Below are 20569 nucleotides of genomic sequence, written 5' to 3' on the forward strand. Positions count from 1 at the left end.
AAGGAAAAAACACACAGGTTATCCCTCCATATCCTCCAGGAGACTGGGTTCTGGGATCTCCACACATATCAAAACCTGTAGATGTTGGTGTCTCTCTTATAAATTTCCCTGGCATTTGCATAGTCCATTTATGTCCACATGTATACTAAATCTCAGATTTAGCAAGGATTTAATATAATATTCATATATACCATGTACATGGAGCAAGCTAAAACTTTCCTTTTTTGAAATTTCTTCTTTATATTTTTGGCCAACAAGTGGTTACATTTTGGGTTTTGTGGACCCAGAAGACAACAGGTAGTGATTGTGTAGGCTGTGATATGTTTAAAATGCAAGGGAGGAAAAGCTGTTCTGGAAAGCCATATTTGCAGGGGAAAGCCAACCTATGTCCTTGTGCTTGACCATGAGGAAAGACAATGGTACCCCCATACCTTCACAGACACCATGGTCAGGATAGAAGCCTTCTCCACAGCTTGGCAGACAGTGACCTTGACTAAGAGCCAGGGGTTGGACACAGGCTATACACTGAGCAACTGCAGGTCCAGAGCAGCGGGCACACGACATGTGACAAACTGAGGAGGAGAGAGAAGCAGAGCAAACTGCAGGTACCACAGAAACACTGCCTAGTGGGTCAGCCTCAGGTGTCAGACCACACCAAAGAGGAGACATGTTGGCAGATGGCTACATTGTCAAAACTGCCCCTGTCACCTACACTCAACTCTTCCCCAGATTCTGCTGGTTTATCAGCCGCCTTCATTTGCATTAAGTACTTTATACACAATGGCACTTTTCTGTCCTATGGCAACATTCTGCTGTAGACGTTGCTAACCACATCTTACACTTAGGGAAACTGCAGTCTGGGAGGTTAGATTTTTCACCCAAGGAGATATCTCAGTGAGTAAACTATGTGTGGTGCAAGCATTAGGTCCAGCGTTTGATCTCCAGAACCCATGTTAGAAGAGGGTGTGATGATGCATGCTTGCAGTTGCAGTGCTGGGGAAGTGGATGTGAGGGAATTTCTGGAACTCCTGAGCGAGCCTGCTCAAAGTGGTGAGCAGATTCCCAGACCAGTGCGTTTGACTCAAAAACCAAGGTAGATAGCTCCTGAAAAACTGTGGCTGACCTCTGACCCACCCAACCACACCCACACCCCCCCCCACAGGTTTATACAAGATCACAAAGCTCATTCAGAACAAGGCTGGGATAATTTATCAGAATCTAAGTCTCTCTGCCTGACCAGTAAGAAAAGTGGAGACTTCAGGAACTGGGATTCCCACTTGCTTCCTCTTAACCAAGTCCAGTTCACTCCAGGTCTAAAGGGTAGGCTAGATGGTGATTAAACATACTTCTAGCTTTGACATTCTATGCTTCCAAGAATTACATTACTGTAAAAAAAAAAAAAGAGTAAGTAGTATATATGATATTAGGTAACATCTGTGTGTGTGTGTGTGTGTGTGTGTGTGTGTGTGTGTGTGTGTGCACGTGCGCGAGTGTGTGCGCGAGCGCATATGACCTCTCCCAACCCCCTGCTTTATCCTGTGTTAACTTGACCCTAAAAGTATGGCCCAGGATGAGCCTTCAAAACCTCTTAAGAAAGCAGGGAGACATAGGCCAAATGTTGTGGAGGACAGTGATCAGGAGCTAGGCAAGGGGGCAGTGGGGAATGGGAAGAAAACTTTGGGGGCTGAGGAAAAGGGGTAAACTTTGGTGCATAAAGATAAAGGCAGATGAAAGGAATCTGATAAGGAGAGGCAGGTGGATGAGCTCAAAATATCCTTTCCCTAAAGACAATGAGGCAGAAGTAAGAACCTGTGTAAGTTTCAGAGAGCAGGGGCAACCATCTTAGGTGGGGCAGACACATTATTAGATGCCTAAGCCAAAGATTGAGTCAGGCCAATATAAACAGAAGTTGAGGTTGATAGAGTCTCAACTCACAATGACTCATGAGTTTATCAATCCAAAAGAACCACTATATAAGTTCTACACAGAAATACAATATTGGGGGAAATAAAGTGGCCACCTCCTGTAGCCAGGCAGGACTGCCAGTGGAGAGATAAGGACAGCAACCAACACACAAAATCTTCAGCCCAAAATGTGTCCTGTCTACAAGATGTGCAGGGACAAAGACCGAGTAGAGATGGGGGAGACATGAAGGTGGAAAGACAATCAATGACTGTCCCAAATTCAGACCCATCCCATGGGCAAGCACCAATCCCTGCCACTATCAATGATACTCTGTTGTGCTTGCAGACAGGAACCTAGCATAACTGTTCTCTGAGAGGCTCTACCCAGCAGCTGACTGACACAGATGCAGACACTCACAGCTGAATGTTAGATGGAGCTCAGGGAGTCTTATGAAAGAGTTGGGAGATTAATTAAGGACAGGGACCCCACGGGAAGACCAAGAGAGTCAACTAAAGTGGACTTTAGGGACTCTCAGAGACTGAGCCACCAATCAAAGAGCAAGCCTGGACTAGACCTAGGACCCCACACATATGTAGCAGATGTGCAGCTAGGTCTTGCTGGTCTCCCAACAACTAGAGTGGGGGCTGTCCCTGAATCAACTGCCTGCCTGTGGATCCCATTTCCTTAGCTGGGCTGCCTTGTCTGGCCTCAGTGGGAGAGGATGTGCCTAGACCTACGGAGACTTGTGCTAGGGTGGTGTGATACATGGAGGATGTGGGGAAGTGGAGAGACCTCTCCCTTCTCAGAGGAAAAGGGGAATGGAAATGGAGGAGGAGCTGTGTGAACAGGGGATGAGGAAAAGGGGGCTGATATTGGGATGTAAAATGAACAAATTAATTAATTAATGCAAAAATATATTTACTGGCAGCAGACTTAAGCTTTAGGAACTAAAAACCTGCTTTATTTCATTTTTGACATGCGCTGTCATTGCTGATATGAGTTATAAATGCCAGGGAAGGAATGATTTTGACATTGCAGATGTAGGTTATCTCTGGTTTACAAGCACATGAGAGCTGCATGTTAAAGATCTTGACATTTCAAACAGAGCAAATGACCTCTGGGGACTGACAGGTATAAGGCTTCTGCTTACTTACCCAACCTATGGAATCTACGTGGATCTCACACCCCCACACTTCTCCTTTACCAGATACATAGCTCCTATTATGAAAAAGCTGTTCCTTTAAAGTAACTGTTTCCTGAGCACACCAATCACAGAAGAGGAAGCTCTGAATGCTGCCAAACATGCAGCATTTTTATGCAGCATAAATATATCTGGTGCTGGTGCTGGTGCTGGTGGTGGTACTGTCTCATCTCTTACCTTGGCATCTTCCAGTGGTATCAGCATAGTAGCCATGAGGACATTCAGAAATGCACTTCCCGTCATGTAACACAGTCTTCTCAGCACAGGTAAGACACCTGGGACTACTGGGGCCACAGCTCTTACAGGATTGGTCACAAGCTAATGGGAAGAAAAAAGTCATCAGAAGAGTGTGACAGTGAACAACACAGTACAGCAGTGACCGCTCTCTTCTTGGTGTCTCAAGTTGGCACCAGTATTTCCCTGTCTCCTTCGCTGGCCACGTGGAAGAGTTGTGTGTCCTTGACTCTGATCTGCAAGGGACTCTGTGCTTTTCTTTCCATGGTGAAGAATGATGGAAGACTCAGTCACTGAACAAAGTGTGGCAAACACTCCAGGCACACCCACCAGTGCATCCAATGCAACATGAGATTCAAAACTGCAATGGCTCGGAAGGCAGAACAGACAGGTTTAACAAATGAAAACAAACACCAACTCCCAGTTAAGTTCAGGCTTTTAAAGACTAGGAAACAGATTTTGCAGAAGTAAGGACCAAATAACTTCCCATTTCCCTACTTAAAGCCACACTTCAGGAATTCAGTTACGCTCAGACCATGCTTGGTAAAAAACATACTAAAACTAAACTTTACAGTCTTCCAAGATGTAAATGCTCACTTACTCACTCATCTAGCCTCAAAATAGTGGTACAGGCCTGTGAGGGGTGTTGTTCCAGGTGGTTGAGACACAACAGTTAAATTGACTCGGGCTCTAGTTTGAATGGCTCATTAATCTAATATAAGAAAAATAAGTAAAAATATCAAACATACCATTTACAAAGTGTATGAGACCGGAGGGAGGAAAACTATAGAAAGAGCCTAGGAAGATGTTATTCATCTATTAATCTTGTCTTAGAAATGTAGTCAGATCAGCTAGGTCTGAGGGGAACTCCCTCGAAACTGAAAGGGGACACCATGGCTCAGGTGGTGGAATGATGTGTTGTCCAGAAGTATGCTCTTACCATGATGTAAGAGCAGTGGGCAGGTCTAGACAGTGGGAGCTCATAGCCACACTAATGTCTAGAAGGCATGGCTACTTAAGAGTTGCCTGAAATCCAACTATAACTTAGCCTTAGCTTTACCCTGTGGCAGGTCTTGCACAGTAGAAACATGGGCACACTTAGAGGAAAGATCCCTCTGGCTTCGGTTTGAAAAGCAGCTTGAAGGGGTGAAAAGGAAGAATCAGAGACCACTTGGAAGATCCATCCCTTGGAGAAAGACGACTAGTGGCTACATCAAGGTTATTTAAGAGTAGACAGATTTGAGAGATGATTTTCAAGAGTCTGTCTTGGGGACAAGGGAAACCCCTTAGCCATCAAAGAATACATGGAGGTGGTATGTGGTGGGAATTAGAAGCCCAGTGTGAGGCATAGGTGATCCAGCCTGATTTGTGGTTCTGGTACTCAAAAGGAACATCTCATTGATCAACGTGTAAAACTAGGTTTTAGAACTGGACATGAGGTAATTTATTTAAGAACAGCATGCAGGATAAGACAGAACAAGGGAACAAGGAAATGGAAAAACAGACAGAATAGAATAGAAAAAGTGACCAAAAAGAAAGGGTCCAATGGCAGAAAAAACAAAAGGGAGCATGGTGGCTCAGACACAGAGCGGAGGAAGCCGCAAGGGACTGTCATTAACATAGAGGACAAATAAGCTCTTTAAAAGTTCCACTACACTGGAAATTGGGCTCTGGGTGGCCTGTGCGACACATTCTAGTGGGCTCCAGGGACAGCCTATGATGATAAATGCTCCTTTAAAGGCCTGTGGCTGTGAGTAGAAGGGACAGAGAGAGCAATAATGAAAAGGGCCAGAGGCTGCAAGCATAGACCCAGAAAGAAGTTCTTTAAAGGGAAATTTGAATGATTGATAAAAGAATATGTAGATACGACTCAGGGTGTGCATTAAAAAATGTGGGTGCACAGATGGGCCTGGGAAGGGTTCCAGAGCCTGGGTCTCCACAGCAGAGGGAAGAAGTAGATGAGAGACTGTTGTGAGCAGCTACTCAGCATGGGCTCACCGGTTGCTGCCCACACACACAACCCTTCTCCAGCCTAAGGAGGATCTAGGAATAAAGAACAACTGAAATTCCAGCAGTCGGCTCCCTTACACTCACACCCTAAAAACATTTCAAGAATTTAAAACAAAAGATTCTAAGGCTTCGGGCCATATATTCCATCCTGTGTGGCAGAGGCCTGCTGAGGTGCCTAGAGCCAATGAACAAGATAAATCAAGAATGGACCAGAGCAATGACCTCAATAGCAACAAATCAGAAAACCACTCCCAATTCACACAAAACCAGAACAGAAGCTGAAAAGCACTCTTCATTTTCAGTCCCATGAAACTCATGAAGTCCCTAATTCTAAGGTAATTCTCACAACAGATAAATATTTTCTAGAACCTAGATAAAAGTCCCTATACATAAAGACCTGCAGAAATTTGGTAAAATTGAGAATTGACTGATTAATAATAATAATAATAATAATAATAATAATAATAATAATAAGTATCAAACATTTTGACACAGGTCTACAGGAATCCTTAAGGAATAGCATTTGCAAGATGTCTTTTCATTACAAATTAGTCTATAATTTCAGTATAATCGCAACAAAAACTCTAGTTGGATTTTCTGAATAATTAAATACGTGTACTCTAATGTCTGAGTTAACCTGGAAGAGAAATAAAAGGGGGAGGAGAACTCCCCAATCTGAATGTAAGGCAAATTACAAAGAAACAGGAATTGGTGGGCAAAAGGGTGTGATCCTGACACTGGGGCAGGGATGTAGGGTGTAGACTACCTGATATGCAAGTATGTGCAAATGAATATTTAATAGACAATGGAGATCAAAGGAAATGATAAGGTTAGTTACTTTAGTCATGTTGGAAGAACTGGATAGCTTAACTGAAAGGAAAAAGCAGACTGTACCTACACAAGTCACATACATAAATGAGACCCAGATGCGTCCGCAACTTAAATTTACATTGCTAAATTAACGGAAGAAAATGCAGAACATTTTTAGCAATTGATTTGTGTTAGTGGCATATCTCCTTAAATATTCAACAGCAAAGCTTTTAAGCTGAGAATCATAACAAAAAAAAAAAAAGAAGCAAATGTTTCTGTGACAAAGTATTTGCACGTGTGTGAAATTGTCAAAAAACAAATTAAGTCAATAGAAAAAAAGAAAAGATGCATAATAAAGGACATCATATTCAAAGTTAAAAGATAAGAGGATGGGAAACGGGTACCTAAGAAGCAGCAGAGAGGAAATATTTGGCTAGCATGCTCAAGGCCCTAGCTTCAACCACCAGGAAAAAGAAATCAAGGTAAAAGAGAACAATGAGAAAAATTAACATTTATAATATATAAGGAATTCCACAGAAGGCAGAAAAACCCATAGGAAATAGGTAAAAACCATTAAGAAGCAGATGTATACAGGGAAAAGCCAACATTCTCACACAACAAAGATGTTCACATGCAATAGAATTAGGAAACAAGCAAAAGCAGTGAGATGTCCCTTTTGGCCTAGGAAAACTCGGGAAGCTTGGTGGTACCCAGTGCTGAGCACCACATGAAGAAGAGAGAACCTCCATCCTAGGGAAGGAAGACTGCAGTGATTTGGGAGAGCAGCCTGACACTGGTTTATCAAATAAAGCCCAGGTAGAATCGATAAACCAGCATTGCTGCTCCCGGCAGGAGTCCCAGGGATCATTCCAGATAAGCTCATAACAGGACAGGATTGTGGCTGTTAAAAATGGTACTCTCTGGTGACAACAGGGGGTGGGGAAGGTGGAGAGAGTGGAGGAGATCAGGCACTGAAGACTGGACATGATGAAGATGCTCAAGCCAGTAGCCTGTAGCTATGGGGAGTGGTGGTCAGGAAAGCCTACAAAGGTAGTGCTGAGTGAGAAAATCAGGAAATAAAAGCCCTGAACACTCCATTGTTTAACACAATTAAATATGTATGCACACAAAACAAAATGCCCAGTTTAGAAAACTTCTTAAGAACAACAACTTTAAAATCTTCAAGGGAATGAATAGATTTGTCAGCAGTTAAGAGCACTTGCTACTCTTCTGGAGGAGCTGGGTTGGGTGTTTGGCCATGAATTCGGTTCCCAGGGGTCCAGTGCTCTTTTCTGGCCTCAGGTACACAGATGGTGCACACAGGCAGGTAAAACACTCAGATGCATAACACTAAACATTAAATTAAATTTCAGAAACTCAAGTAGTTATCTGGGTGAGGAAAGAAAAGGAAATGACAAGAAAGGAGAGGGAGACAGAAAGACAGACACAGAGACAGACAGAAACAAGGAGACAGAGAAACAGAGATGGGGAGGCTATCAGAAGCCTGTGAACTTGACCTGTGATATTACCCACCCTCCTTAATAACCTCTGGACTTGAAAGAGTGATGAGGTTTTCCCTTTGAAGTGTCCCTCTCTATATATTTAACATCTGTAAAGTCCAAGACGCAGGTCACCGAAAAGCACAGCAATAGTAAATTCCTTTCAGTGGAACATGATACATTTGTAACAGGTTATTCTGGATGCTAACACAACACCTGGCTTCATATCTGCAGACACAGGCCAGTTAGTTATCAATTATTAAACCAACATTGGCCAGTCTCTAACCTGAACATCACCAATCTGAATTGGAAATAATTCACCATTATCAACCCCTGAAGTCTTAGCCTCCAGACTCCAAATCAGTGGCTTGGTTCTAGGTTGTTTTGAAAACATGGCTCAGGTGATATGAGATTCAGGGCTCTTACACTTTTTTTTTTTTACTCAAGGGCTCCAACGTCAGTGCCAACAGCATCTCTCATCTCCTGCAAAGCATGTGGTGTGGGCAGGAATTACTGATCAGTCAGCCATGGTCTATCTGTGTGCCTAGAACCCTGCTGTCATCTGTCAAAATGCACACAGATGTAACAACCCCCTTCCCCCAAGTGCTCAGAACTTCGGGTGTTTGGTTTGGCTTTTAAAACTTAATTTAATTTTTCCTTTTTGGAGACAGAATCCAAAAATGTCGTTGGCTGACAGACAGCTCATTTTGTTGATCAGGATATCTTTTAAAACTTCGACAGTCCTAGTCAGTCTCATGCAGCATGAGTCACCATAACTGAGTCTTATTTTTAACCCTTCCAATCTATAAGGAGCACTGGCTTCCTACACGGAACCCCTGAGCCAAAATTGATGCCCTTTACTGGTCCACTAAGGCTTTCATTTTCTCCTCCTTTTAAATACATGTCACCAGCAGAAGATGGTCAGACACCAGCCAATCTCAGTAGCAGAACACTGTCAGTGAATAGCCTCCTTGGGGACTGAAAACTAAATGCCTTTAGGCCCTAGGATTAGCATGAATTTGACATCTGTCAACCTTTAGAGAATACATGAGACTTAATTGAACAGGGAAGTGATAGTGACAGAGATTAACAGGCTGTGGCCATTGGCAGCCTGACCTCTCTCTGTCTTCTCATGGGTCCACACCAGATGAAAGCTTTCACTCCAGGGGAGTTAGAAATCCCCCAAAACCTTAAAGAAGCAGCTGCCAAGGCCATTTCTCTTCCTTATATTGGTGCAGCTACCAGACCCCATTTCATTTGTTGCCCTTGTCCAGTTGACTGAAGAACACCCCAGGAAGAGTTAGGGACTGCGTGTTCATAGTGTTCTGTGGGAATCCGTTATAGTCAGAATCATCTTTCAGTAGGTGCAACAGTCATTCACCTAAACTCAAAACTTCTGCTCTCAGTCAGGGCCCTGATACTGGGGGCCAGCACTATCTCCAGAGTTGGCCAGCTCATCCAAAGACAGAAGAAAGGAAGAGGCAACAGAGCAGGTTCGAGAGAAGGAGGATCAGAAGTTGGCAGAGGTAGATGAAGTAAGACACTATTACAATGACCAGTAGAGTTGGGTTATAACCTGAAGAGCTACACCTGACTCTCATTCTGGTCCTTAGCTGTGAGACCCAAGGCATATTTGCTTCTTACTCTCTTTCCTTCTTCATCTGAACTTGAGGATGGTGGTGTCTATCTAGAAAAGTCATTGCTAGATGGCAGCCTCAAGAGTTGACTCATCAGTTATTCTGAACCTTCTCATCTGGGTATGAGTTAGTGTTGGACGTAACCAATTACCATGAACTCCAGTTTGAAAGGACACCCATCTATTATCTTACAGCCTCAGAGGTAGGAAGTTCTAAAACTCGAAGTCTAAAATCTAAGAAACAGGACTGCATTCCTTCAGGGAAACTCAGAATGTTCTTGCTAGGGGATCCTCCCATATAATCCCTGACCTCTGCATCCATCCTTGCCTTTTCTAATTCGGCCTTGCTGCCTCATGCTGCCTCACACAGATACACCTAATTCTCCAGGAAATTGTCCCCATCTCCAGACGCTTCACCTCCTCAATCCTTGCAGTTGCTTTGTTACTGACTCCACAGCATGCTCACAGGTTTTTGGGGTTATATGATGACATTTTGGGGGGGGGTCATATTTTGTTTAGCATGGGAGTTATGTTCATCTCCATTTTACAAGTAGGGGAGTGGAAGGCAGATGGGTGAGGTGATCTGTGTTTCTGCCACACTTCCACACCTCGTGGTGGTTGAACTCTCTTCTTGACACAAAGAGGATGGGTTGGGCTGGCTATGAAAAGTAGACTGGACAGTGATCCATTCACCTTTATGCCCGTGACAGCAAAGGTAGGTCTGTTGGGCTAGCATGAGTCTGCTAGCGAAGTGGTTGGTATGAATGATGTTTGGGATGTAAGGAGATGTCCCGACTGGACATTCCCTTGTTTACAGAGCTGTGAGTTGTAAGCAGGGGGCTGGGGACTGGGTCAGGACAGAATGAATACCCCAAGTCTAGCAAGCCATCAGGACAGTTAGAGGAGACCCCATTTGTTTAATACATACATACATATATGTATATATATGTATATATATATGAATATATATATATATATATATTCACTTTACCTTAGTATATATATATGACTAAGGTAAAGTAAATGTCAGCAATCCTGCACATACTCACTGAGCAAATGATGTATTAATTATCAGTGTTAAGATATGAATACAGCAGGTGTGAAAAGACAAAGGGGGCATCCCAACCCAGCACGGAACTTACCGACGCAGGTCCCCTGCCTGTTGTAGAAGCCGTTGCCACAGGTGCTGTCACAGCTGCCATCTCTCAGCACCAACAGTGGGTCTCTGCAGGCCATACACTGCTTCTCTGTGGGACCCCAACAACCTGCACAGGACTCATGACAGGCTGTAGACAAATGGCAAAGTCAGTGTCCCAGCCTGTCACAGAGTAAACTATCCATCTTTCACACTCAAAGATTAAGAATCTACAGGAAGATACAGGCTGGTCCTGGGCTATTGAAATGGTTTATACCAATTTAACCCTAAAAGAAATAATCACCACATTCTTAAAGAGAGAGAGAAAGAGAGAGAGAGAGAGAGAGAGAGAGAGAGAGAGAGAGAGAGAGAGAGAGAGGGAGGGAGACACAGAGAGACAGGCAGACAAAGAGAAAGGGAGAGAGAGAGAGAGAGAGAGAGAGAGAGAGAGAGGAACAAGACTATCTCTGAGGGTTAGAAGTACAGCTTAAGTTATTGCTAAGAGATCTGGAAGAGAGCTTGATGGCTTTTGCGTATTGGGAGTCACTGGGAAGAAAATCATAATCTGGGCAACAATGGGATGTCTAATAAAATGCCATGGTTCCCAGTCCTACTGTCTGCCATAATCATACTACAGTGTGCCAGCACCGGAAGCTCTGTCCACCTCCGCTAGCTTCTCCTTCTTCTTTTTTAATCTTTTTAATCGGATACTCTCTGTATTTACATTTCAAATGCTATCCCCCTTTTCTCCCTCTCCCATTCCCCTTCCCCTTGCTTCCATGAAGATGCTCCCACACCCATGTCAGTGCCTTGGCATTCCCCTACACTGGGAAAATGAGCCTTCACTAGACCAAAGGCCTCTCCTCCCCTGTGAACTGTTTCTTGGGTATTCTGAGCTTTTAGTCTAGTATCCAATTATCAGTGAATGCATATCAATGGTGGTTTTTTGTTACTGGGTTACTTCATTCAGGATGATGTTTTCTAGTTCTACCATTTGCCTAAGAATTTCATAAAGTCATTGTTTCTAATAGCTGAGTAATACTCCATTGTGTAAATGTACCACACTTCCTGTATCCACTACTCTGCTGAAGGACATCTGGGTTCTTTCCAGCTTCTGGCTATTATAAATAAGGCTGCTGTGAACATGGTAGAGCATGTGTCCTTGTTATATGTTAAATGTTATATTTTTTTTTGAATATATGCCCAGGAATGGCATAGCTGGCCCCTCAGGTAGTAAGTACTATGTCCAATTTTCTGAGGAGCCCCCAGACTGATTTCCAAACTCACTAGCTTCTTAAGAATGAGTTGAAGGGTAATATCTTTGGCTACCCTTATTTGAACCAGTCGGAAATCTTCTGCTATTTGGTCTCTCTCCTTTTCCTCCTCCCTTCTCCCCATTACCCCCTAACATATAGCTCAGGACCACTCCATCTTCCCTCACAAGTCTTGTCTCTTCTCCCCCATATCACCGATCCACATTGGATCCCCAGGACTCCTGAGGCCTACACTTTTTTTATGCTCTCTGAGTCTACATAGAGGCTGTTCCCAGATGAGAGGTATTCTCTTAAGATTTCATTTTCATCTTTCTCTTTTAGTATTTCCTCTTTTATAATCATTGCACACCTTCTTTACCTTAGCCCTTCTGCAACGAGAGGCTTACCCTTCATGGCAGAACACTGTGTGACTTGGCTAGCTGCCTGTTTGGTTAACACAATGTCCTCGTTTTTGTAGCATTTCCTTCACAATGGAGTACAATCTATTTTCCAGAAGCATTGATTCTGATCAACAAAATTGGCGGAGAAAATGAATGCATTTGCTGACTACAAGTGATTGGGTAATCATACCTTAGCGATTTAATTAAGTGTTTGTTTAGAAGCAGAAGAAACGATACCTACACTGCAAACTTTAGAATCTAATCCCCCTCTCTCAGTTCTAAATTGCACAAGAAAGTCTTAATTTCAGACATCCCCCCCCCCCCTGGTGGATTTGAAGAGAATTAGGAATTGTATTAACTGCCAGGAAGAATGCAATAGAGTGGCAGGGGTAGGGGCGGGGCCCAGTTTAGTAGAGCTGAAGGAGGGTGGGCATCCAGCTATGGGGGGGACCAGAGAAAATCACAAGCAATGTCTTTGGAGGTGAAACATAGAGTGTGGGAAACTGGGTCTTCCCTTCTGTTTGCAGTTTCTGAGCCTCTGTAGCACACAGTAGGACAACTTGTGGCCTTGGACATCATTGCACAGAAGTGGAATGGTTTGGGGGGTTTGGGCAGTTTTTGTTTGTTTGTTTGTTTTGGTTTAGTTTTTTTGCCCTAATTGTATTGTGACGTAATGGAAGAGATAATGCAAGAATGAGACAAGATCTGATTTAAAATTTCAAAACTCTTATGGGTGTCATGGAGAAAGGGGGTAGGTCATACAGGGAAACAAGGCTACCACTACGCAGTATCCTGTGGTCCAGGTGAAAGATTGCAGTAGCTTAGGTTAGGAAATAGGAAGGGAAAGAATGAGCAAAATTCTTGATGTTGTTATCTAGTTCTGTCTTGACATTGTAAGGTTCATGAAGTCAGATCCCATTTCTGCCTTGCTGACTGTGTCTGAGCACACCATTGGTACTTTCCAGACATCTCCTAAGTGATTCCGTTTATATTTTATAAAGGTCACTCATGAATTCTCATCACACTTACAGTGAGACTCTAACACTATCTCATGATGGTAAATGCAAACAGGGACTATTTCAGAAATAACTCTACCCTATACACAAGAGAAGCCACTGGGCTACCCTTGGTTACTGACTGTAGCCATCACCTGACATCTCTCTCATCTTTCGTGACTTCCTCTGTTCATTCTGAATTGATACAAAGACACTACCTAGCACACCCACCGAACACAAGGCCCAGCCTCATCTCCAAGATAGCATGTCAAGTAGCACTACTGACCTGCAAAAGAAGCTGCTGCCCTGTTCCAGATGCCAGCTGCTATGGAGGCCTATGGGGCCTTCCTACCTAGCACCACATAAGCCACATTACTTGATGCTAGCACACAATAAAATAGATGATGTATTTCATCTGTCAAATTCACTGGAGTGCTACAAAAATTCTACTGGGTAGTGCCAAGGGAAAGATTAAATAGAAGGTAAGACTGTAAAGATCTCACAGGCCAGAGCACAGCCAAGGGAGGGCCTTGGAACTCAGTCTATAGAACAGTTGTAGCAAATGTACTGATTGGTGGGGTTTTCTTTTCAACTGATTAATAAGCAATATGAAAGAGTCCAGTCAACTGGGGATAGTGTCACCTCCGGAGAGGTAGTCCTGGGGTATATAAAAAAGCAAGCTGAGCAAGCCAAGGATTGCAGATGAGTAGATAGCATTCCTCCCTTTCCTCTGCTTCGGTTCCTGCCTTGAGTTCCTGCCCTGACTACCCTCAATGGGCTCAGGCTGGATATATACGAAAATGAACCCTTTCTTCCTTGAGTTGCTTTTGGTCCTGGTGTTTTATCACTGCCTTAGAAACCGAAGACAGCAGGGTGGTGGGATGATGAATTTTACTGTCACAGTTCCCTGAAGTAGTTTGTCCTAACCACTCCAATATTGTGTTTCTCCTTCAAGGAGCAGTTGCTTCCCACGTGGGGAATGAACTTTAGTCCACCCTACACCCCACACCCCATGCTCACACTGGTGTCTAGTACTTATCAAAATGTATGCTAAATGAAAACATTCAGGTTTTTATTCATTACAGGAAAACTATGCAACCAGCCACTTTCTGCATAGCAGCGATTAAGGTAAGAGCTTTAAAATGCCCTAACATTGAGGGTAAAAAATTTACTTTTAAAATGGCAAAAAGCCAGATGTGGTTTTGATGATGAATATGCATGAGACTCTGATACCTACCATCAAATACATTAGTGGTTCCTGCTGGCCATCCTTTTTTCTCCATATCACAAGACCTGCATCTTTGGTGGCCAGGCACAGTGGCAGATGCTATCTCTACTCAGGCCACACTGAGCCGTCATTCCTTGGTATGACACACACTGCCTTGCTCTACAACTGATGCCTAATTTCCAGCACAGAAAGGATGCGACTCCCAGCTATCTCCTCTTGCATGTGGCTCCTACTCCACTTGGGTTATTATGAAAAGTCCAGGGTCACTGGCTCACTGACTTTTCAGTCTGATGCATTTCAGATTGTTGAGGGTTTGAATTGTATATTGTGAATATTAAAGTAATACATTTTTGAAAGGGTAAATGAAGCAAAGCTGTCTTCTTATCTCACACACAGTAGATGATTTATACTGAAGACCCCTGTCTTTTAGGGGACATAACAGGGCATGTGCTGATTCACCAAACAATTTATTTCAAAAATTAGAGCAATGGATGCCCTTCCTTTTGCCAGCTTTATATGAAAAACCTATTCTGAAAATAAAAACTTCTTTTCTTCTTGCCAATATGGAAGATTTTTAGAAACTTTTTCAACCTATGCTTCTCTAAGAATAAATTGCAGATCTCCTTCAGAGTTAAAAGCCCTTCCTGCAGGCAACCCTTGTTTCTAGAAAACCTTTCCAGACGGTAGGCAGGGGGGTCAGATGCCCATAGGCTCAGGCTTGGGATCAGCAGTGTTCCCTCCAGGTAAGAAAATCACCCTTGGTTGGCCTTTTCCACCTCCTCTGAAGGTGTTCGAACCAGTATACCAGCTTTGATCATCACTGAAGTCAGGTTCAAATTCTATGCTACCAAATACTCTGACTGTCAACCACAAGGCATCAGCCCCGGCTCTCGCCCAAACAGGTGAGGCACACAGCAATGGAGCTCTCCTGTTCAGTCTTTTATCCATTTTACAGCAAGGCCACATTCCATTATGTTTCACAAGGACTAGAAAGAACTCAATGAAGATTGTTGTCAGGAGCTAGTGGTTTGCTCCCCCCTTCCTCTCTCTCTGTGTGTGTGTGTGTGTGTGTGTGTGTGTCTATGTGTGTGAGTATGTGTGTGCATACACATCTCCATATGTACTCCCAGAGACCAGAAGAGGACACTATATATCCTGTTCTATCACTCTCTACCTTAGTTTAATACAGGGTCTCTCAGTGAACCTAGAGCTGTGTTGATGGCCAGGACAATGCAGTAATCCCCCGCCCCCGTTTTTCTCCCCACCCCCACAGTCCTGGGGTTATAAGCTCATGAACAACAATGCCCGGCTTTTTACATGTCCACTAGGGATTTACACTTCAATCTTCATATTTACACATTAAGCATCTTTACCCACTGAGCCACTTCCCCACGCCCCAGTGGCTATAGTTTTCAACAACATGCCCTCTTTTGTTTGTTTGTTTTGTCTGTTTTGTATTTTCATTCTGTTTCTTCTTTTGAGACAGGAGCTCTAGCTCCAACTGGAAGTAAACACCCTCTTCAGCTGACCTTGAACCTCAGATTCTCATCTTCAAGCTCCAAGATCTTGACCCATAGATGTAAAACACTAACCACACTTAGTCCATGCAGAGCTGGAGATGGAAGTCAGGGCCTTGTTCATGTTCTGTAAACATCCACTGAGCTACTTCCTAGGTGTGTAGGAAGCTCTCGTTGGATGAATCTATGTTCCTATCGTAAACTATGTTGCTATCATGGTTCCTTGGTTTTCTCTCCCATATGATGAGAATAATGTGTGTTTCACTTAATTCTCAGAGCCACAATGAAATGACAGGTTTGGAGAGGCCACTAGATATGCATGTAATCTCTGGTTTCAGGGCGACCTGGCAGCGCCTGTCTCTGTTCTGGTCAAAAGCAAAGAATCTTTCTCAGAGAGACAGAGGGTGAGAGAGAGTTGTGGAAAGGCAGGTCACTTGGAAGAGACATACACATCCTTGAGGATGTGTATGAAAGATACCCACCTCTTCCCAGCTGCCTCATGCCCCACACACTTTCCTTGCAATCTCCCCCAAGTAACAAGAGCCCCTTGGGAAGCCACGGGAAATTGCATGGTTATTCTCAGATGTCCAGAAGGTCCTTTCTCTCCTACTCATAACCCTGCAAGAGGCTAAGGCTCACTGCCTAGAAGCTCAACATCACACCCATCCGACCTTTATACACCAAGCCTAACTTCCTTCGATGGCTGGGCTTCTACCTTCTACTTGCCTCTCTTTCCAAGTAAAGACTCCAGACCCCCCCAAATGAGAACACCTGAATGCCTGGGGTTCTGAAAATACACAGGTATTTGACAGGATTCATAAAAACCAAACAAGAAGAAAAGATATGCAAACAAAACAGACAAGCAGTATCTAGGCAGGGTACATTGGACTAGGCAGGGTAGATTGGATTTACATGTGCAACACATGTGTATCTTAGACATTTTGCTTACTGAGGAAATAAGAGAAGGTAGAAAACACCCTTTTTTTCTGAACTGTAATATGTATCTAGAACAATGAAAGTATATGCATCTCAAAACATGCACCAGATTACATTACAGTACTTACTCTGGAGCTGGGAAAATGGCTCAGTCAGTGAAGTAGTTGCCTTACAGTCATGAGGGTCTGAGTTTAATCCCCAGATTACATGTAAAGAAATAGTAGACATGGTGGGGTGTACTTGGAATCCCAGAGCTGGATATAGAGACTACAAGGTTCTCAGGTCATATTTGATGGGCTGCAGGCTAATGAAAAATCTGTCTCAAAGGACTTGTACAGTGTTCCTGAATGTAATAATCAGGGTTGTCTTTTGGTATCCACATACATGTTTATACACATGCAAATGGAACTGAACACACATAAATATGCATGCAAGGGCACAGAAAAAATGCCATCATTATTTAAGTAAGAAGATGGGAGGGAGAGGGTTAGAGATAAGGTAGGAAATGAGCTGAGTGGTGGACAGAGAAAGAAACAAGAGCCTAATCCAGTGAAATTATGGAAGTGAGCCATGAGCTGGAAGCCTAACGCTGATGCTGCACTGGGGTACCCTGTGTGAACAAAGGCATGGCAAGGAGGCACTCCCGTGCATTTCTGGAAGACTGAGCATTAACACTGCTGTTTGGAAGAGAGTCACATCTATGCGCATCAAAAGCATAATCATGCTCATACATACTTGGACCCAGCAATCACCTGTTTATGGATTAAATTAAAGTGATTTGCCACAATTTCTACTGAAGCTGTTTATATCAGCATTATTTATGGGGATGGTTAATTAAGAACAAATATTAAACAGTAGAAGGGTGGCATAGTAAATGACTGACTAGCTAGACAAAAAATACCATACAATAGAGCTTTAAAACCATGAGTTGTAGGGGATAAGAAACAAGATGGGGAACACAGGCAATGTAGAAGCATGTATCAAGTGATTTTACTTTGGAAAAATAAATGACTACATGTATAGGCACGCATGCACAAAGATGAGCTCATAAATTGGGAAGGCAGACACCAAAATACTAAAAGTAGTGGCTTAAGGGAGTGTGAGCTGGAGAATTCTGTTGACTTTTTATCTTACCTTACATTTTATTGCCTTTATCAAATTAATTTCTGGGGGATACACACAGAGTTATTGATACTTAAGGGGAAAATTACTAAAAGAGAGGGGCTATAATCTGCTTCCCCAAGGCACACAGTAGGGAAATAGCTAACCTTTTAACCATGCCTGGGATACAGCTGAAAAACTTACGTGTGTTGGGAAACACATTTAAATTTTTAGCAGTGTCTCTGCAGACAGAGTCAGACCCAAGAAGTGATTTTCTTCTTGATAGAGGTTTCAAGCAGGCAAACATGAAGAGGGATTATTTTCTTCTGCCAGCAGATTGACTTTACAGTGGTTCATAAATCAATAAGTTCATGTATCTACCCATGAACATGCTACTCTATAATTAGTACTCATAGTAATAACAGCATTTGAGGGGAGCACATGCCAGTCTGCTTATGAAAAGTTTTGTGTAGTGTGTTCTTCTCCTTTGCTTTTCCATAAGTTTTAGGGATAGACCTTACATCACCAGGCTTATGTGACAAGTGCTTTTACTGAGGAAGCCATCTCACTAGCCTTCCCTGAGAACAATCTGTCTCCAGCTTCTATACCTGCATTCCCAGGTCTTCAACACCAGTTGTCAAACACAGTGACCTTTAGCCATAGTTCCTTAACTGTGCATCCATCACGACCAAGAGTAACCCCCAGCCCAAGACCTCTGCTGGGCATTCATTTCAACCTCTTGTCACCTCGCCCTTGTTCATGAAGTACATACTGACTTCTTCAACACTGACTACTTGCCTACAGAAATAGAAAACCAAAGGAGAGACGACAGAGCAAAGCCAAGCCTTTGATGAGACCTGTACACAGATGTCCTGGGGGCATCAGCGCAGATGCTCAGATCTCAGTTGTGATAAAGGAATGGGATTTGCAGAATAAGGACAGTGTAAGAGGGGAAAGGGAGAAAGAGAGAGAAAGACTGATGGTGTGTTGTTGAGCTAAAATAACTGAGGATGAAATGGGCAGGACAGGAAGACAAAGGATGTCACCAGTTTGTCACCCATCACTCAAATAATGTGTGGGTTCATGTGTGTCAGAAAGAATGGGGTCTGCCTGCAGGACAAACTCCCCCTCCTCTGTGGAAGGCTTTCTCCGGTCTGGGAAATGTCTCTCTAAGAAGTGTGGAGAGATACCACATCGTCTCTGGCCACAGCAGTGGTCCAGGCAAAGCATCACCAGGTACTTTCTGGGCTTCTCCTACATGGTATATCCAAAGAAAAAGGCGAATGCCGCTGTTCCCTGCCACCCTTCTCCTAGCTTACTCAAGAAACTCACATTCTGTAAGTACAATGCTGTTGTCTTCCTTACCTTTGATATGACTTAAAACACCCCCTTCTTTCTACCCAAGTCCCTGAAACAGTAAGCACTCAGTGACCTTGGATGCAAGAAACATAAAGATAAAGGCAGAAGAAAAAAAAAAGAGAGAGATTGCATAATGTTCTCAAGGGCAGGAATTGTTGACAAGGCGTAGATTTCGGAAGCTAACGGAAAGCAGATCACCTGGAGGCCACTGTTGAGGCATGCCTGCACATTTCTGCCCCCCATCCACCTGTGTGATAGCACACCCTATTTTTCTTCCATCAAAAAGTAACCCAGAATGCCTTATTGTGCAATACTACATGAAATGTACAAGTATGAGATACAACCCCACTTCAGGAACAAATCCTTCCCTGCCACGTAAGTTTTGAAAACTGTCTTTAAGGCTCTGATGGGTATAAATTCACATGAGACATGATCAAAAGTGATCTTGCTCATCTGCTTAGGTGACACTCTTCTTCCACTGAGAAGAAAAGTTCTTAAGTGAAGGGAAGTTGTTTGTCTGGTTAATTGTTTCCCTGGTGTCTGGTAAAATAATACTCAGAAGAGGCTAGACAGGCATTTGTTGTGTGGACAGAAGGGAGGGAGGACCGAGAATGGTGTATGGAGTGAAAAGTCCTATTTGTAGACAGCCACCATGCAAGTTGTCTGTTGTGTATCTGCTGGAGGGTGGTAACATGATGCAGAGGCTGTGCAAAGCTCTCTAAGATGGGTGGCACTGGGGTGGCAGTACTGCTCTGACCTCCAGTCTCAGCATGGGCTTCACTAACAAAACTGCCACGGGCACTCTGCTGGATACTACACGACCTGTGGACGCTAGCTTGATTGTGCCTAGCCCTGGTTGGGGATTGCTACAGAGAGTTCTGCCTTACTAAGAGTTCATACCCTCTTTGTGCAGAGGTCCACTCAGGACACCAGGAGACTAGCATTAGTTATAATCGCCAAGTTCAAGCCAGAACCCATTATGTCCTTACAGCTTTGCACCATGCTGCGAGAAGTCAGTCCCCCTCCCCCACAATAACTTGCTATGCAACTTAAACCTACTTCCAACAAGTAATAACCATTAGAAGTCCTCTACTCAAGCCTAGCTTTAAAAATCTCAGCCAGGACAACCTCATATATATGTAAAATTAGGAGCTCCTCATCATAAATGTTTTCTCTAAAGAGACACTAATTTTGACTGAAATCCAAATAGTTTCTGCATCTCATTTAATCCAAACACTTTAAACGAGAAGGGGATTTTTAACCTATAGGAAACAGAGTAACTTCTCTGCATTGTATTCATTTATCCATCAGATATTAGTGTACTTTTTTTTAACCAGACATTAATGTCA

The 20569-nt window shown here is 43.3% G+C and overlaps 1 protein-coding gene across 1 annotated transcript in view; it reads right to left on the minus strand.

Annotated features, from left to right (window-relative positions):
- FRAS1 (Fraser extracellular matrix complex subunit 1) overlaps positions 1-20569 on the minus strand; it is a gene marked incomplete at its 3' end in the record, with an annotated part of 385808 nt that overhangs the window by 181923 nt on the left and 183316 nt on the right. The window contains exons 15-17 of the mRNA XM_080924732.1: positions 10438-10581; positions 3284-3424; positions 432-572 (exon numbers count right to left, since the gene is read on the minus strand). Coding sequence (XP_080780858.1) covers positions 432-572; positions 3284-3424; positions 10438-10581 — 426 coding nt within the window. The remainder of the gene's footprint in view (positions 1-431; positions 573-3283; positions 3425-10437; positions 10582-20569) is intronic.

This window comes from Micromys minutus (genome assembly GCF_963924665.1).
Source record: "Micromys minutus genome assembly, chromosome: 11".
NCBI lineage: Eukaryota > Metazoa > Chordata > Mammalia > Rodentia > Muridae > Micromys > Micromys minutus.